At 45.0% G+C, this 19199-nt stretch overlaps 1 protein-coding gene across 3 annotated transcripts in view; it reads left to right on the forward strand.

Annotated features, from left to right (window-relative positions):
* GLP2R (glucagon like peptide 2 receptor) overlaps nucleotides 1–19199 on the forward strand; it is a 50403-nt gene that overhangs the window by 27477 nt on the left and 3727 nt on the right. For all 3 annotated transcript variants that reach the window (XM_038535534.1, XM_038535532.1, XM_038535533.1), the window contains 2 exons: nucleotides 4590–4678; nucleotides 11593–11731. In XM_038535534.1, coding sequence (XP_038391462.1) covers nucleotides 4590–4678; nucleotides 11593–11731 — 228 coding nt within the window. The remainder of the gene's footprint in view (nucleotides 1–4589; nucleotides 4679–11592; nucleotides 11732–19199) is intronic.

Raw genomic sequence — 19199 nt, forward strand, 5'->3', positions numbered from 1 at the left:
GACCCGCCGTGAGCATCCTTGTTACCACAGCTGGGCTTCTCCCACCTCCCCCAGACTGGGTCTGCATCCATGGATCAGCATCAGGGCTGACGTGAATGAATGCTATGCGGGGTTTCCATACATCCCAGCTGATTTTATCTGCTGCCCTCTTGACTTTCTCTCTGTTTCAGAAATGACAATGTAACAATCCCGAGAGTCCAGATGCTCTGGTCTTACATGAGGCATAGAAATTGGAGAATTCACATCTTCTTCAGGATATAAGGCTCCACTACTTAAATTAACCTGTTACCCTTGGGTGTACATTTAGAATAGAACCATCCCAGAATAAGATATATTCTTATATCCTAGTCTCCTCTGCTCCCAGTAGAAAATCCATAAAGCTTTGATTAGTCCAAACCTTCATGGACAGCCTTACAAAATACGTACACTATGCAGGATTGTTCTATCCACACCGTAATTCCTGGAGGTAATGGATCAACCAAATTGAACATGCAGCTGAACGCTTTTTTTTTTAGCCAATGAATTGAATGAACCATCTGTTGACTTTATGAAGTTACAAACTCAGATTCTTTCATTCATTCCTACTGAATCTCCTCTGATAACTCCAGGACTTGGCAAAGCTGAGAAGTCCGTAAAATTAGTCTTCACTGGTATTGTCCGTTTTTAGATCTTCTGTCTCACCAGGCACCCAGGGGCTTTCTGTGTCTCCCAAACATCTCATTTTCATAGTTTCTTCCTCTAAAAGTTGCAGTGGGAATCTCTCCATACCCTGTGCTTTCCTACCCCCTTATACCTTAGCTTTGCTGCATCACATCTTCTGTTCCCCATGGTGAAAGTGGGTCAGATCATAAGTAGTGACTGAATTACTCATTGTTGTAAAAATGAGCAAATGGATGAATAATAGATGGAAAAAGCCCCCCCCCCCCCCAAGTGTTCCTATCGACTGTGTGATGTGTACACTTCATCAGGGTTCTGGGGATGAAGTATCTTAACCCTAAGGAGCAGCTCTAATGATAGACATTTTAGTCCACACAGCAGGCCAGGTGAAGAGGGGACAGGGGTAGGTGGAGAAGTTTAGGGGTAGATGAAGCTGACTTCTGAGCCCCCTACCATGTTAGCAATTGCCTCTGCCAGCCTCTAAGGGAGGCAATTGCCTCCCAGGCCTAAGCACAGGAGCTGGGGTACCAAAGAAGTGTCACCAGGAACGTGGTATCTGATAATGCATTCTGCACTGTCTAGGACCTGAAAGGGAGCCTTACATATTTGGGGTCCTGGGTCCCCATTCTCATCACAGAATCTAAGAGGAGTTGGCTGCGTTCTTAAAAAATGTCCTCACTCAGTCTCTTTTCCTGCTTGTGCACACATGAAGAACAGTGTCATCCAAATGGGCCTGCTGACTCTTGTCTTGTGGGATGCCTAGGTGAGCACAAGCTCCATGGTCAACCAGGCTGATGTTTCATTCCGTGGCATTGAGGAGCCATATGGCCCATTGGTTGATGCCCATTTTCTCATGTCTGGTCCCTGGAAGACACAAAAAACAGAAAATCCACATGCTCCTCATCACAACTCTTCATTTCCTAGGGTACAGTCCCAATTGAAATTAATTTGCTGAAATAACGTTCCTTTCCCCGGTTCAACTTACTTTGTGAGAAAAATGCCTGACTTCAACAAATCACTAAGCCAAGGACACAACGTTTTCTCTTTGTGAGGAAAAGCAGATATCCCATTAAAGAAATAAATTACTTGGTTGCATTTAGTTTGTATTTAAGTGTTCTGTTACTAAATACTCTTTGGCTGGGAAGCTCCATCATTCCTGCTGGCTGGTGGATTGGATAAATAGTAGTCTCTTGCCTGAAACCGTAGTCTGTTAGTTTTGAGCACTGATTCTCCTGGGCTTGATAAGGCAAGTCACAAGAGGTACAGGTTGGATTCTGCAGCTTTTGTTTCACTGTGTGTCTCCAGGGTTTTATTTCCAGGCAGGAGGCATTGGTCTTGTGCTGGTTCAGTGTTAGTGGAGACTTTCCGCCATTAATGATCACCCAATCTCCAACTCTACTGGCTCTTTCCTCATCACCTGGAGGCATTCTCAACTCTTTTCTGTTTTAAAAACAATATCAGAGAGGGTTACAGAACATGAGAGATTCCTAACTCTGGGAAACGAACAAGGGGTGGCGGAAAGGGAGGTGGGCAGGGGGTTGGGGTGACTGGGTGACGGGCACTGAGGGGGGGGCACTAGATGGGATGAGCACTGGGTGTTAAGCTATATGTTGGCAAATCAAATGCCAATAAAAAATATATACAAAAAAAAGTTTAAAACAACAACAACAACAACACAACTGTTGGGTAGCCTGGTAGCGGTTTAGCTCTGCCTTCAGCCCAGGGCGTGATCCTGGAGACCCGGGATTGAGTCCCACGTCAGGCTCCCTGCATGGAGCCTGCTTCTCCTTCTGCCTGTGTCTCTGCGCCTCTCTCTCTCTCTCTCTCTCTCTCTCTCTCTGTGTGTGTCTCTCATGAATAAATAAATAAAATCTTAAAAGAAAAGAACAACTGTAACCCCAAACCTCTTCCAGCCCTGCATGTAAAAGAGGGGAGAGACGTTGTCCCCATTCTGCATCCCTTGTTGCTTACTGTTCTATCATTCTGCTTCCCTTCACAGCCAAGCCTCTTCAATATCATCTACCTCTTCACGTCTAACTCAAAAAGCAAAGCATTGCGATCTGGCTCATGCTGCCACCTGTGAAGTGCACCTTTTCTCAGCTCCTTGTTGCTAAATGCAGTCTTAGTTTGCTTAAATTCCATGTAGTGTTCACCTTCTTAAATTCTTACAGCCATGAGCTTCCAGGACACCACTTCCTTGTGATCTGCTCCAACTGCCCTGGCTACTCTTTCTCCATCTCTTTTCCTGCCTCCATTTCCTTTCATCACAAGGTGAGTCTCTTAATTAACCCTTTATTTCTTTCAGTCTACCCTGCCTTTCTGGACGATCTCACCTCCTCCAATGCTGGCTCCATTCTCCAGCTGGGACTTCTCTGCTGAAATCCAGACATAAATATCTCACTGCCTTGGGCCATCTCTTGTGTCCACAGTAACTAGAGCTCTCCTCATCCCCCTGCACCTGCTCTCCCTCCTTCATGTTCTCACTCTCAGTGAATGACATGACAGCACACTTGAGATCTACTGAGAAACTTTGGATCATCTTTGACCTCACATCCAACCACTAACAAATTAGGCCATTTGACTCAAACTCCTTAAGACTTTCAAATCCATCTCATATTCCCCATTGCTGATGCACCACAGCTGTGGCTTTATATCACCTCTCCATCATTCTTTCCTGTCTCCCCTATTCTGGCTTTGCCTTCCTCTAATCCATAATCCCCACAGCTGTTGAAATGATCTTTCTGAATAGAAATACAAATCTGATCAAGTAACTCTCCTGCTTGAGATTCATCACTGGCTCTCCATTGCTTTCAGAAGGAAACCCAAACTCCTCTGTGTGACCTTGAAAGGCTCTGCAGGCGCTGGTTCTCTCCCACCCACCCCCATTCAGTCTTACTCTTCACAAATCTCATTCTTATTCTCCAAGCCCTCAATCACTTGCCCTTCTACTTCTCCAAGAGCCTCACAGTGTCTCATGGGGTTGCTGTTAAGGTGTTGGCCAGAGCTGCAACCATCTGACGGCTTGACTGGGGCTGGAGAATCAGCTTCCCAGGTGGCTCATACACATGGCCAGCAAGTGGTGCTAGTTGTTGGTAGGAGAACTCAGTTCCCCAAGGTGGGTATCTCTGCAGGCTACTTGAGTGTGCTTTCAACATGGCGGCTGGCTTTCCCCAGAGAAAGAGAGAGAGAGAACCAGGTGGATGCCATCTTTTTGAGGACCTACCCTAAGAAGTCACATAGCCTCACTTCCACCATATTCTTTTCATTTGATGTACATAGCTAAGCCTTGCTTACATCTCAGAGGGAAAGAGGGAATTAGGCTCTGCCTTTCTAAGGCAACAGTGCTGAAGAATTTGCAGACATATTTAAACATTTCTACCAAGGCTGACAATGAAGGGTCGAACTGTCCCAGCCCATGACAGGTGTGGAATCTACTCTAGGGAAAGGAGAATATGTGCTTTCCAATAAACTCCATGGCAGCAAGAAGACCTCAAGTTAGACATCAGTAGGGCTGCAGATCTTTACAGAAGGGAGGCTGTTTACATGAAGAAAAGATGATTTTCAGGTAAAGCTGTATTTAGTACCAGCTCAGTCACTTGCTGTGTGTGCAACTTTGGGAACTGTACTGGTCTCTTCCGTGTCTCTTGTATCTCCCATGCCTCTCCTTTTTCTCATTGTATCATGACATAAAAACAGTGTGGCTTTTCAGAATATTATTGTGAAGATTAAATGAAATAATACATGGATGTGTTGACATGGCCTTTGGAAGAGTGGGGATGGCCACTAGCATATACTTCCTGAATGGTCAACTGCCACATTTCCCCTGGCTTACATGGACAAGGACCCAATGGCCAGGATCAGGGTGACCTTGATATTCATAACCATGTGGAGTCTATATCACTTATTAACCCATATCTACTTTTTTCCCCAAGGTCAATTTCTTCATCTTCCTGAAAATTGTCAAGCTTCTCATTTCAAAGCTCAAAGCCCATCAAATGTGCTTCAGAGATTATAAATACAGGTGAGTGGCCTGAGGTCAGCACTAGATGGTCCAAGATTATTTTAACCCCTTCAGGCTGTTCTGAATAATGTTCTGGGGGAGGGGCATGAGCTATATCGATATGTCTGTTTCCCAAGATGAGCGTATCAAGAAAGGAACCTCTGAAAAAGGTGTCATGGGGTCATGCAAGGCTTTTGCCACTGTTGAGGACCTTCTGGCCCCATGGACATGAAGTGAGTGGTCAAGGGTACGCACATTCCCCGCAGCAGAGAACTTAAAATGCCCCTAAGAGTGGATAGTAGAGCCATTTGGTTGAGCCAAAGAGTGGCTCTAAGGGTAAGGATTTTAGTCCACATGGCAGGTCATAGGCAGAGGTGTGAGTGAGGATGGGTGGAGCTCTGTTTCTCTCTCACTAACACTAAAATTGGACCTGACCCAGGTGTGCTGGGAAGGTATTTTTTCCATTTATCTGACAAATATTTAATGAACACCTACCATGAGCCTGGACCTGTGCTTGGAACAAAAGAAAGATAGTATGTGGGCCCTGTCTGCAAGAAGAACATTCCAACTCCCAAAAACTAGTATTTTGGTGTGAACATATGTCAAGAGGGCTGATGCTGGCCATGATCCCAGATCTGCTGAGTGACCTTGGGCAACATACTTGGCCTCCCTGGGCCTAATTTCTTGTGTGTAAAATGAGAATGTCACAGGAGACCCATCTCTTGCTTGTTAGGAAGACCAAAGAAGCTCATAGATGTGGGTTCTCAGTCTAATTGGATGTGTGAGTGGTCTGCCCAGGATCCAGACCCCAAATCCTATCTACCTAAAACCCTTCTTCTGGGAGTTCCCAAAGGATATAAACACGTATGGTTCACCACTGACAAATATATGCTATAATTGGCCCAAACATTTTGCAACTCACCCTCCCATCCTGAAGGCACTTGGGCTGGCTTGGACAACACAGAACCATGCCGACTTTCTTGGCGCCTCTGGTGGAGAACTCTAAGTGGCTCAAAGCTTCTTTGGCTCTTCTCCCAAGGCTGAGCCTCTAACTGCTCTCTGAGGGTGGAGATCTAAAACCATGGTTAGAGCTGCTCTAGTCTTCCCATCATGGGTCCATTCAGGGAGGGCAGGACTCTCACTAACCAGGCACAGGGGACACTGAGGCATCTGGGAAACCCGACACAGGATGGCACTGCCCAGAAACAGAAACAGGGAGTAGACAAATCCCAAGACACCACTTTCCATTCAGACTGAGAGTCTACACCCTGCTTTTTTCTGCCCTCAAAGCCCACCATGTACCATTGGGGCTCCCCATGCTCCAAACCCATAGGGTCCCCTAAAGAAGCTTTCCATTCTAGCTGCTTATAAGCATCACCTGGCAAGGCAGCCAAAAGCATGGACTCATGAGGCCTTCCACTGGGTATTCAGACTCAGTAAATGTGGAATGGAGCCCTGTTACCTGGACTTCTTATGGACTTCCCCCAAGATATTTTGATGCAGAGTGCAGGACACTGGGTCAGATGCTGTAGTGAAATAACCCATGGAGTTTTCAGGTTGGGCCATGGCAGATATGCTTCTAAGCAGCCACAACATCCCCTTTTGCAAGATCTCCTTTGGAATTATCCGAGATGGTGGTTCCTAAACTTTTCTGATCATGCATCTTTTTCAATAAAGAAATTCTGAGCATGCCCCTCATCATTTACACCCATGGTCTGTTGAGCTGATATAGACATTATAAAATACAACAGAAAGAGAAAATGGTAAAGGATGGATTAAAATTTAACACATAGAACTTCAATTATCTTTCTTTATTACGTTTTCTTCTAATGCCACATGGATTGTTTTTGCACAGCCCTCAAGTGTGCATACCCGACTGAGAGCTGACAATCTAGGCAAGCATAAATACTGAGGAGACCCTCATGGCTGAGCAATGATCCAAGACAGCTATTTTGGGAGGAGAAGGAATAACTTGTCTGATATATACAACCAGTCTGGAAAGGTTTTTTTCCCCCCTTCCTCCACCCTTGTTCAAGGATAAAGCTTGAAAAGAGAAACCTGGGTTTATGCCCACCTGGAGTCCTCCCAGGCTAAGACACCTTACCTTGGTGAGTTTGCCACCACCCAGGGATGTATCAGTGTTCCCAAATGGCTGAGACTTTGGAGAGCTGCCTAATGCCAACTGGACTCACAAGAGACTGATATATAAACCAGACTATACAACTGTTCATTCTTAGAGGTGGTGAAAGGCGGGAATGGGCAGGGGGGTTTCCTCCTGGTGCCTGCACTCCTAGCATACTTGACAACAAATAAGCCAGAAATTCAAAGCAGTCACTGGGGTGTTGCCGGTGATCATGTCGTCAAAGTAGAGTGATCGGTGCGAAGGATCACTGACCGTGAGAAACCCCCACTGCCCTGTGGGGCCACCTGCCTGGTGAAAGCAGGGCTCATTTCTCAGGGTCTCCACAGATAGGGCTGGGTAAGTACAGGGGACTCTTAGCATCTTTGTGACTTTCTGCATCATTCTGGTTGGCCATCTGCTTTCTGTTCACTTTGCTCCAGCGCAGAGCACAGTACAATTGCTCAGCTTATGCTCATTAATTAGCAAAAACCCAGGGTCCTGCCTCTCAGGACACACCAGGCCACCTGATTTTCCTGCCCTGGCTGGCGAATCCTGCAGCATTGAGGAGGGCATCTGCTCATTTTTCTCTGCAGAGCAGTGCTAATGCTCTCATTTCTAAGTCACCCCACTAGGTCACCCCCACCAGCTCACACTGAGCTCTTCTACCTCCTCGTCCCCCTCCAGGTCTGTTTTCCTTTGTCACCCCTCCCCGGCTAGGATGAGGAGGAAGGGGCGACAGGGCCCAGGGCATTTTGTCCAAACTCTGGTAGAAACAGGCCTGCCTCCACCTCCCCCAGATTTTGAGAACTTTCAGAATGTAGCTCTCAAGATTTGGCCCCCATCCCTTCCAGGAGCATATTTTAGGAAAGTTTAAATTAAATAGATCTGGGTCTTGCCAAAAAGGCAAGTTGTTAGTTGCTGGAGAACCTCCTGTAGTCCCCATCCTGTCCCTGGACTTCCAGCATTCAAGCAGAGGAGAGTTACATGGCACACCTGCCTGGCCAGGAGTGGGAGAGCCGAGCCAGGCCCCTGGAATGTGGGCAGATGCCTGCTGATGATGCTCAGTGGCGTCAGAGTTGTCTGTTTTTTGTGGCTTCCAGCACCCAGGCTGCTCTTCCCCCGGAGGACCGGTCTCTACTCTCCATGTGGTGTGCAGGGCAGAGCTCTTGCTGAATTTATAAAGGAGGGTCATTTCTTCACCTGCCGAACCTCAGAGCCCTTTCCAAAAAGATGTTCTGGTGGGCACCCAAAACCAAAAAAATGTAACAAATGGAAGTGAAATTGATCAAAGTCGTGGAGGTTGTAAGCAACCTGAAGGCAAAGATGGCTTATTTTAAAAAAACAGTGATACCCAAATCCTAGTGAACATTCTTCAAGTATCAGATATCAATATTCTGAGGGCTTACCATGTGTTTATTTGCTCTTTCAAACAACACTGTCAGTTGTATTATTATTAATAATAATGTTTTAATTATTTCAACACTTCATATTATGGTATTAGTTGTATAATCCTCATTTTTATAGATGAGAGCTTAAATAATTTGCCCAAAGCCACATGGAGAATAATTGGTGGCATCGAGATTTGAACCCAGGCCCAGATACTGCCCTTGGGTTCCACTGCCTTTGACCACAGCGCCTCTTCTCCCACTGCGCTGGCTCATGCTCCATAAATATTTGTTGGATCACTGAATGACTGCAATAAACCAAACAATTTAAACAAACAAATGACTATAGATGAAAAATAAGCATAAATACAGTTCGTAAGAGTAAACGGCTGTAGATATATATTTATGGATTTCTATCCGAACAGGAACACACATGGTACTTTGTCTAAGGAGAAGTTAGAATGAGATAAGGAACGGGGAATCCCTTGACATCCAACCAGGGAGCTGACAGTTACTAAAATGGCCCAAAGCTTCATAAACAGAAGGCCATTCCTTAAAAATCATCCCATGCTAAATATGGGACTCAGGCACATGAAAAGGACATTAGTGGAAAACCTGGTGAAATCTGAGTGGGATCTGGAGCATAGTTACTTGTCATGTGCCAGTGTTGGCTTCTTAGTCTTAACAAATAAATGTACCATGGTTATACACGATTTAACATGAGGGGAAACTGGGGGAAGCATATATGGAACTCTCTGTACTCTCTTTGCTACTTTTCTACAGATCTGCTATTATTCCAAAATACAGAGCTTATTCAAAACACCTAATGTTTTGAATAGCATGGCCCCAAGTTAATGGTGAAATGCAGACCTGCATCTAAGTATGTAGCTTGTATCATTAAAACTCAGATAACTGGGATCCCTGGGTGGCGTAGCGGTTTGGCGCCTGCCTTCGGCCCAGGGCGCGATCCTGGAGACCCAGGATCGAATCCCACATCGGGCTCCCGGTGCATGGAGCCTGCTTCTCCCTCTGCCTGTGTCTCTGCCTCTCTCTCTCTCTGTGACTATCATAAATAAATAAGAGAAAAAAAATATTTAAAACTCAGATAACTGAGGCACTTGCGTGGCTCAGTGGTTGAGCATCTGCCTTTGGCTCAGGGTGTGTTCCCAGGGTCGTGGGATCAAGCCCCCCACATCAGGATCCCCACAGGGAGCCTGCTCTCCCTCTGCCTGTGTCTCTGCTTCTTTCTTTTTGTGTCTCTCATGAATGAATAAATAAAATCTTTAAAAAATAAATTAATTAATTAAATAAAACTTAGATAACCCAGAGCAAGGGTCACAAACTCAGATACTCACAGGGGCCAAGCGTGGAACATAAGTGAGTAGTGCAGATGGGTTGAATGTTGTAGAGGACATGTTCCCTGTGAAGAAAACAGCTGCTATGGGCCCGCCGATGACAATTACCAAGAAAAATTGCAGGCCTAGATTTCCATGTTCTTCCAAAGAAGCCAGAAATCTGACCCCCTCTGCTCCAACTGTCTTTATTACTTATAAGTGGCTCCAGTAATAGAAATCACCTCCTTAGCCTAAATAAAAACCACCCGTAGTACAAATTTAACCTGTGGTTGCCACTTTGCTGCCTCTGAGACAGAGGGTTTTAAAAACACTCCTGGAAATTAAAAAGCAAAAACAAGCACAGAAACAACTCTCTTGAAATATTCTGTCCTTAAGACCACTTAGTGTTGCCCTGGGTGGGACTGGGGTTGGAATTGATGGGGCTCAGCTCAGGGGAAGGGCATAACTAGACCTGGTGTCTGTTTTCCCACTGCCTAGCACTCCCACCCCCAATACCCCATCCGTCACTGGTCTTGCACACACAGCTTATGTGCCTACTTTCCTCCTACGGTTCTAGGTCTTTTCAGGGGACAAAGGTGAGATTTTCTCATTTCCTTGATACCATTACACTTGAATGGGTCTCACAGACACAAGATCCACACTAAACACTTTCTCTTGCGTATAGTTAATCTTCCTGAGCACATCGCCCATGATCTCCTCCATCGTTAATTCCACAGGGTTGGGGTGGGGGGAAAGACTTCTTCAAGTCTGTCCCTTTAAGAAAAGTGACTTGGGCTAAAAAGTCATTAGGGATTAAACTTTTTTTTTCCAGTGTGTATATACAAGACAGTAGCTTTGTTTGTGCCCTGGGTATGAGTCACTTTTGCTAATGTAGGTAGTTTTAAATTAAGAAGCAGCTCAATGGTAAAAAAAAAAAAAAAAAAAAAAAAAAAAAAGTCATTCCCAAATGTGGCTGCTTATCAGAACCCCATGGGAGGATTCCTTAAAAATTCACATTCCCAGGACTCAAAGGGCAGAGGTTTTGACTCAGGAGGTTGACACCTCAGCTGAGGAAGCTAGCTGGCTATATCTATTTACTATCTTTCTATCATCTATCTATTATCTACCCAGCCAGCCAGCCATCTATCTCTCCATCTATCTATCCATCCATCCATCTACCCATCCATCCACCTATCCACCTATCCATTTCTCCATCTATCTCTCCATCTATCTGTTTATCCATCCATTCATTCATCCATCTGTCTATCATCTATCTTTTTAGGTTCTTTAAGGAATTCTAATGATAAACCATGTTTGGGAACCACCGGTATGTGATATGGAATGTTTGGGCCCCAGCTGTGCACTTTGCACGTGGGTGGTACAAAGGAATGTTTGTCTTTTTTATGCAGAGTGTATACAGCAGCGAGCTTCCACACAGTACTTTTTATGAGGAGGATCAGTTTCTCATTTCCTGCAGCCCTTGCTGTCTTGGGGCTGAGGGGCAGCATGGAGCTTGAAGGTCAAGCTCTGCATGGAGTGTGTAGTGTGTGAGTTTGAAGTCAGAAGCCTCATTTCCAGGCCTGGATTTGTCACTTAGTGGCTGTGTGACCCCAGATACTTCATTTGCTTTCCCTTCTCAGGTTCAATAAAGCACTGACATTGGAAGTCCTGAATAGAGAAAGAAATAGAGGCACCTGCCAGCCAGGTAATAGGAAATCTGTCATACCTGGTAGTGGTGTAGTGTCCCAGGGAGACAGCCATGCACATGGAAATCTATCCATCAGTCAAAACATTAAGATCTATAGGCATATCATAATCTTTATAGGAAAATTCATCCATCCATCCATTCATTTATTCATTCATTCACTCCATTCATGTATCCTGAGTGTCTGCCAAGAGTCAGGTGTACGGAGGCATCAGTTAAACAAGACCACACTGGCCCTTAAAGCATTCAATGTGTAGCCAAGGAGACAAACTAGAAGATCAATTATTTTTCAGTATGATAAGAACTATGATAAAGTCATGGACAGAAGAGCAGGAAACTGCCTATTCTCAACATAGCTCTCCTGACAGTTTTTTGGTTGTCATTTGCAGATTGGCAAAGTCAACACTGGTCCTCATTCCTTTGTTGGGTGTTCACGAGATTCTCTTCTCCTTCATCACTGATGATCAAGTAGAAGGATTTTCAAAACTTATACGACTCTTCATGCAGCTGACTCTGAGCTCATTTCATGTAAGTAGGCATCTGAACGTGGGTTCCTTTGCTTCGGAGAAACCCAAATGCCCTTGACCCAGATAGATTGAGAATTGAGAAAGAAACAGATAGAAACAAAGTTGTAGTGTCAACAGGCTCTCTGGCACTGGCGCCTATGGCATGAAAAGGGTGTGTAGACCAAAAGTGTTGTGTTGCCTTGATCCTGCCAGCATGACTCAGTGACTAAGAAGGGAAAAGTGGTCTGTTTCCTGGGCTGTAATAGTTGGTGTGACTCACAATCATATTAACTGTGAGTGTCAGCATGAAGCCTTTTATTATGTGCCTATTTTTGCTGGGCTCTCTGCAGGGTGTTGTGCACAATGAACATTGTCTATACTTCAGGTGACATACTCAGAACACAATACAACTTGTTAGGAACCAGTGAGTCAAGACCAGGCAGCTCTTGAAGCTTGCCAGTTGTGTCAAAATGTGTTAGAGGAGGCCAAAACTAGAAGCAGTAGTCCAGCTGTTGCTCTTTTACCTGGCTATTTGGTTATCCATTCCTTAAATTGTTATCCATTACCTAGTAGCTTATAACAACAATAATTTTTATTCTTTCTCATTATTCTGGGGAACTCCAGGTGAGCATAGTAAAGATGGCTCCCCTCTGCTCCATGTGATGCCATGCCTTCCAAGATGCTTCACCACTCTTATGTCTGGTGCCTGAGCTGGGAAGGCTCACATGGTTAGGGCTGGCTGGAGTGGATTTATTTGGTCAAATTTCTGGGGCTTCATTTCTCACTGCCAGCTACTTATTCCATACAGTCTTGGGGCCTATCCCTTACTGCCGATTCTCCTCACATGATCTGTCTAGCAGGGAAGCTGAACTTCTTATATGGCAGTGCAGAGCTTCCAAGAGCATAAAAGCAGGAGCTTCCAGCCTTCTAAATGCCTAGGCCTGAAACTCATACAGTGATACTTCTTCTGCATTCTGATGTTTAAAATAAATCCCATGCGTGCCTGGGTAGTTCAGTTGGTTAAGCATCCGACTCTTGATTTTGGCTCAGGTCATGATCTCAGGGTTGTGAGACTGATTCCTAAGTCAGACTCCATGCTGAGTGTGGAGCCTGCTGCAGATTCTCTTTCCCCTTCTCTTGGCTCCTCGCCTGCTCACTTTCTATATATATAAAAAAAGAAAAAAAAATTAAAGCAAATCCCAGATTTTTAAAGAAAATCCCAGCCTGGACTGAAGGGGAGGAGACTACACAAGGGTATCAATACTGAAAAGCATGGCTCGGGTAGCAAAGGCCACAAATCCAAGCAACCATCAAAAACAGTGCTGGCAGCAGAGTCTCTGTTCAGTGGCAACCTTGGGACTAATCATTGCAAAATGCTAGTACAGGGAAGGACTTATGGAATGGAGGAAAGAGGCACTTGGCAAGCAATCCCCTCCCCCAAGAAACAACAGTAAAATCACACAAGATTGTCAACAGCAATGACGTGAAGGCCCTGGAAACCAGCCAAAGGCATACAAAAGGCTGAGAAGAGTTTATTCAAGAAAAATTGTTAAATCTGAGTAACAACAGTGGGGTCCATTTGTTTAGCCTGGAATGCACTTGTCCTTCAACCTCTCCGTCAGTGAGGAAATTCTAGTGAAAACTAGCAGCTTCATTGCAATAAGGGGCTGACTTGATGTAGATCAATCAGAGAGCAGGAAAAGCCCACCCTCCTGGCCACTGTTAGATACAGTAGTAATCTCAGTGGCAAAGGACTGAGAGATGAAAATGTCACAGCCTAAGTCGGTCATCCTAGCTGGGATGAGAAACGGTCTGGCAAGCTAGCCAGAAACTCAACAGGGGGATTTGAGGAATGAGACATATCATGGGCCTTGATCAGCTCCAAAATATTTCTCTGGTAGGCTGGAGGCTTGTGCAAGGTTACATACACACTCAGGGGAGACCAGAGAGGATATTCACATGTTGCTGGCTGAACACGAGCTCCTGCACACACATCCAGGAGACACAGGAGATAGAAAGTAAAAGCCATAGAAGACTTATCAACTGTCTAAACTTGGAATGGGTCCCCCAAGCCACACACAGGTCCATTATTAAAGAGTGTGGAAGTCTTACTGATTTAAGGTTATTGAACATGACTTCTGATCAATCATTGACTAATTGTTAAGCTATTATAAACAGGATCAGGAGGCCAGACTTAAACACAAAGCCAAAAATTTTTGAAATGAGCACAGACATCAGTAAGCTGTATAACACAGGGGAGAAAAGTCTCACAGAACTAATGGCCCAGGCAAATTTCTAAACAAATAAACACCAGCAACTACCCAGGAAGTAGGGAGTAGGGAATCAGATTCTAAAACTTCCAGTTTGTTAAAAAAATAAAAAATAAAAAAAATAAAACTTCCAGTTTTGAACAACAAAAACAAAAAATTATGAGACATGCAGAGAAACAAGAGTGTGACCCTTACTCAGGAAAAAGAAAGCAGTCAACTGAAACTCTCTGAGAGGTCGCTTAGCAGACAAAGGATTTCAAAGAAGCTGTTATAAATATGTTCAGGAGTGCCTGGCTGGCTCAGTTGGTAAAGTGTGTGACTCTGGATCTCAGGATTGTGAAATCGAGCTCCATATTGGGTGTAGAGATGACTTAAAATCCTCAAAAAATATATGTTTGAAGGACTGAAAGAAATCATGTTTAAGAAGTTAAAGATCAGCATGATGACAACGATTTATCAATTAGGAAATCTCAATACAGAGAGAAATTGCAAAATAAGAAACAACCTGAAAAAATTCTAGGGTTGAAAAGTACAACAATGAAAATGAAAATTTCGCTTGGGAGGCTTGATATCAGAATCAGATGGCAGAAGAAAAAGCCAATACATCTGAAGATAGGTCGGTTGAAATTCCAATTTGAGAAACAGGAAAAAAGGGATGAAATAAAAGAGTCTCAGAGATCTGTGGAACACCATTGAGCATTTCAGCATACAGTCCCAGAAGGACAAGAGAGAGAAGGGAGAAGAAAAGTTCTTTGGAGAAATAAGGGCTGTGCACTTCCTAAAGGTGATGAAAAACATTGATCTATGAATCCAGAAAGCTCAATGAATCCCAAAGAAGATAAAACAAGGAGATCCCCACCGAGAAATGTTATAATTATATAAATGTTATAAATGTTAAATGTTATAGTTCAACTGTTGAAAGCCAAACGCAAAGAGAAAACTCTTGAAAGTAGTAAGAGAAAAATGACTCATGACACACAGGGACCAACAATACAAGTGACACCTGACTCAAATCAGAAACAGTAGGAGTCTGGAAGCAGTGATATGACATAATCAAAATGTTGAAAGAAACATAATTCAACCAAGGATTCTATATCCCGCAAAACCGTGTCACAAAAACAAAAACAAAAACAAACAAAAACAAAGGGCAGCCTGGGTAGCCCAGCAGTCTAGCTCTACCTTCAGCCCAGGGCATGATCCTGGAGACAGGGGATTGAGTCCCATGTCAGGCTCCCTGCGTGGAGCCTGCTTCTCCCTCTGCCTGTGTCTCTGCCTCTCTCTTTCTCTGTCTCTCTCTCTCTGTCTCATTAATAAATAAATAAAATCTTTAAAAAAAATTAAAAAATAAAATGGAACATGAGAAAACATCTGTTTACTTCCAAATGCTTTTGATCTCATAGGACCCTCACATTGTCACCATGAGGGAGAAATTATCCTACCACTTTAGTGACAGAGGACTCAGAGGAGGACTTCTGCATGCCAGTAGTCATCTGAGATGAGGTTTCTTTGTGGAGGTTGAGCCCCTGCTGGGAAGCCCTCTGTCATAGTTCCTCATGCTCTTCAAAGGCCAGAGGCAGAGCCTGGGGCACATGGTCTGGGCAATTGAATGATGGCTCCTTTTTCCTTCCTTTTTAAAAAAATATTTTATTTATTTATTTATTCATGAGAGACAGAGAGGGGCAGAGACACAGGCAGAGGGAGAAGCAGACTCCCTGCAGGGAGCCCAATGCAGAACTCGATCCCAGGACCCGGGGTCATGCCCTGAGCCAAAGGCAGATATCTACTCAACCACTGAGCCATTCAGGTGCCCTGGCTCCTTTTTCCTTCTGTTGGAGCTAAGCTGTATGTGGCTCTGAGCTGCAACACAGAACCTATTGCTGGCCTTGTTTATTTTCATTATGAAACCATGTTTAATATATTTCAATCTTTGGGGGGGGGGATTTCAATGGTGAAGCTTTAATAATTCAGGTTTCCTGTGTTGTTTGGTGTTAACCTTCTTTAAAAGATAATCATAAATTATAAACAATTTCATTGTCAGCAATGAAACAAGAACCAATTAGCTATTATGTCAGCAGTATTTGTTGGCTTTTCTTCCTCTGAGGGCTTGATAGGTTATGTGAGCCCTTGGTCAGCTGAGCTCACATGCCCAAGGCCCTCTGAGGACCAGAAGCTTATGGGGGAACTACATGGGACAGATTTTGAGGAAGAATCAGCTTTTATCAGACTCCACTGGCAAGGGAGCTTGTGTTAGCAGCTCCACTGATTGTTCTGTGACAAACTACCCTGAAACTTCATGGCTCAAAGCAGGAACTGTGTTGTTATCTTTAATGATTCTATAAGCTGGGCCTTCTGGACTCAGCAGGGTGATATTTTTGATACATGCAATTTTTAAAATGGGCCTGAAAATATCTGAAAGCTCAGTTGGGCTGGAACATCCAAAATGATTCATTCACATGGCTGGACATTGACAAGGGCTGTTGGCTGGGGCTCAGCTGAGGCTCTTGATCATAGAATGTCGTATCAGTTCTCCTCCACATGGCTTCTCCATCCACCTTGGGCCTGGCAGCTGGACTCCCAGAGCATCCCCAGAGCAAATGTTCTAAGAGAGAGAAGGTAGAAACTTCCAAGATTTCTTAACGTATAGGCTCAGAGGTCCCAGAAGGTTACTTCCACCACATTGTACAGGAGTCACAGATTCAAGGGGAGGAGAAACATGGTCCACCACTTCATGTGAGGAGTAACATATGCTTATAGGGAAAGGAGAGATCCTTGGGTCCATTTCTGAGGACTTACCACCTCACTGGATCTTTTGGTCCTGCAACTAGAGCTCTGCCTGCTGCCATGCATCACTGAGAAACGTGAGGATCCTGTGTTTCCTGTCCAAACTGAGCCAGGAAACACACTGACAGGGCCTGTGCATGGACAGAGTACTTCTGGGTACCCCTGCACTACTCCCCTCCATCCTCCCAGGCAGAGGTGACAGCATGAGTGGGCAGATGTGTGGGGGCACATCCGGTGGGTCATATTTTAGTGCATCAGCGGGAACTGTCATGGGCCCAACAGAGGCCTTTCCTTGCTGCTTGGGGGCTTCTTCACTCTTCCAAGAGCTTATTTCATAGAGAATTTCACCATCAAGGGATCTTTGGAGAGACTTGTCACCAAGTGGTGGTGGCATCGGAAGTGAGCGCCATCTGTTCTGTGGGACCACTCCCTTCACACTCATTTTATCTAGAATGAGAGTTAATCGGACTCCAGGAGCCTCTGAAAACAGTCAATCAAGAACCCAAAGAAGTGAAAGACATGTGTGTGATGTGGAATCCTATTTTAGCTAACTCATTCGTGAGGATTCCGACAGGGGAAAGCTACCTCTTCTAATATCATATGCTCAAGGGCATGCATAATCTCCCTGCCACTGTATGGGGCAACTAGGAACCCCCAATGAGACTGTGTGTGTGTGGCAGTACCACCATGCTGGTACCAAACTGGTACCACCATGCCCCTGTTTAGGAGCTATCCCCATGGAATAAAGGGTGCATGGAGAAAGAAAATCCCACACTGGTGAGCAGAATCCAAACACATGACTGACATCAAGATAGCCAGCACGCCAAATCTCTAAGCCTCCATAAGGAAGACCATAAAAATCTTCCCCCGGGGCAACATGTTATAATCCCTTTATAATATCAGCTCCTTTCCCAGTACCAAACCTCCCTTACCAGCTTCAGGAGTTGAGAGAAATATTATCAAGAGAGATGGGAGAGTCGGTCTGCACTCTGACCTTCACTCTTCAGTCAGAAACGTGTCCTTCCCTTGTGAGTCCTGCCATTTTACGCTGTTCCCCTCCCTCCCCCAAACACTCAGGCACTTGGGTCCTGCACATGTATGGAGCTCTAGTACTTTAGACACACAGCCCAGGTGCCACAGATGCTCACATGACTGGGGAGGCCGTGGAATGCAGGTTAGCGCAGCTGGGTATCACATCAGGAAGCATAAGAGTCAGCAAATGCAGGAAGACAGTCACAAGCTACAACAGCTTTGATCCCAGACTTCTTGGCAGTCAGGCAGTGAATCCAGAAAAATCTTCCGACATCAAGATGGGTATCCCTCTCCAGAAACTTCCCCAACACAGGTGCTTTGGAAATGGAAACGCCACGTAAAGGTGGCCTGTCATTTCCACTGGGACCCTTGGTGCCCACAATGCTTCATAAATGACAAGGAAGACAAGAGAAAGGAGACCATCCTGCTGTATTTTAGAAATCATTGCGTATTGTACAAGGCGAAGCTCTTGTGTTGTTAGTAACAGAAACCCAACTCACTCACTCACGTATTCCTTTTACAGAAAGGGTTGAGCTTCTCTCATGTGCCAGGCATTTGTTTTTGGTTCTGGGTGTCTGGTAGTGAAAAGACTGGATAAAGACGCCAGCCTTGCTGGGTGGGGGCAGAGAGGGACAGTTAATAACCAAGTTGCCCAGTAATAACAACATAATTCTGGGGCTGCAAAGAATATAATCAGAGAGCTCACAGCTCACGGTGACTGGAGAGGCTACCAAAAATTGAGCGGTCGGGTAAGATCTCTCTCTTTTACAGATATTTGAGCTAAGAGCTGAATTTTGAGAAGCCAGTTAGGCAGAGATTTGAGAGAAGAATGGTCCAGAAGACAGAAAGCATGAAGGGACCTCAGTAAGCAATGAGTTGTGTTAGTTAGTGTCCAATATAGCCACCAAGGATCTTTGCCTCCTGGTATTCATGGCCCCACAGAGTCTCCTCTCACAAGGAATAGGGTTGATCTGCATGACTGCTAAGGTACTGTGGGCATTAAGGAATGTGGCTTTTGAGGCCAGGTCATCAAGAGGTTGTAGCTTCCGCCTGGCTCCCTTGGGTCACCCACTCGGGGCAGGTTGGGGAGCCAGCTCCCTTGTCACGAGGACACTCACACAGCTCTGTGGCAGAGACCAGCACCTCCTACCATCAACCAGCATCAACTTGGCAGGCATGTGAACCATCTTGGAAGCAAGTCAAGCCTTCAGAACACTGAGGTCCCAGCCAACATCTTGTCTGCAACCTGAAGGATGACCCTGAACCAAAATACCCAGCTAAGCCACTGTTGGATTCTTGGCCCGTAGAAAGTTGTGTGAGATGGTAAATCTTGACTGTTTTGATCCACTGAGTTATACAGTGACAGGTAACTAGTACCTTAGCTTGAGATGCTGGAGGAAGCCAGTG

The sequence above is a fragment of the Canis lupus genome, chromosome 5 (genome assembly GCF_011100685.1).
Source record: "Canis lupus familiaris isolate Mischka breed German Shepherd chromosome 5, alternate assembly UU_Cfam_GSD_1.0, whole genome shotgun sequence".
Lineage (NCBI taxonomy): Eukaryota > Metazoa > Chordata > Mammalia > Carnivora > Canidae > Canis > Canis lupus.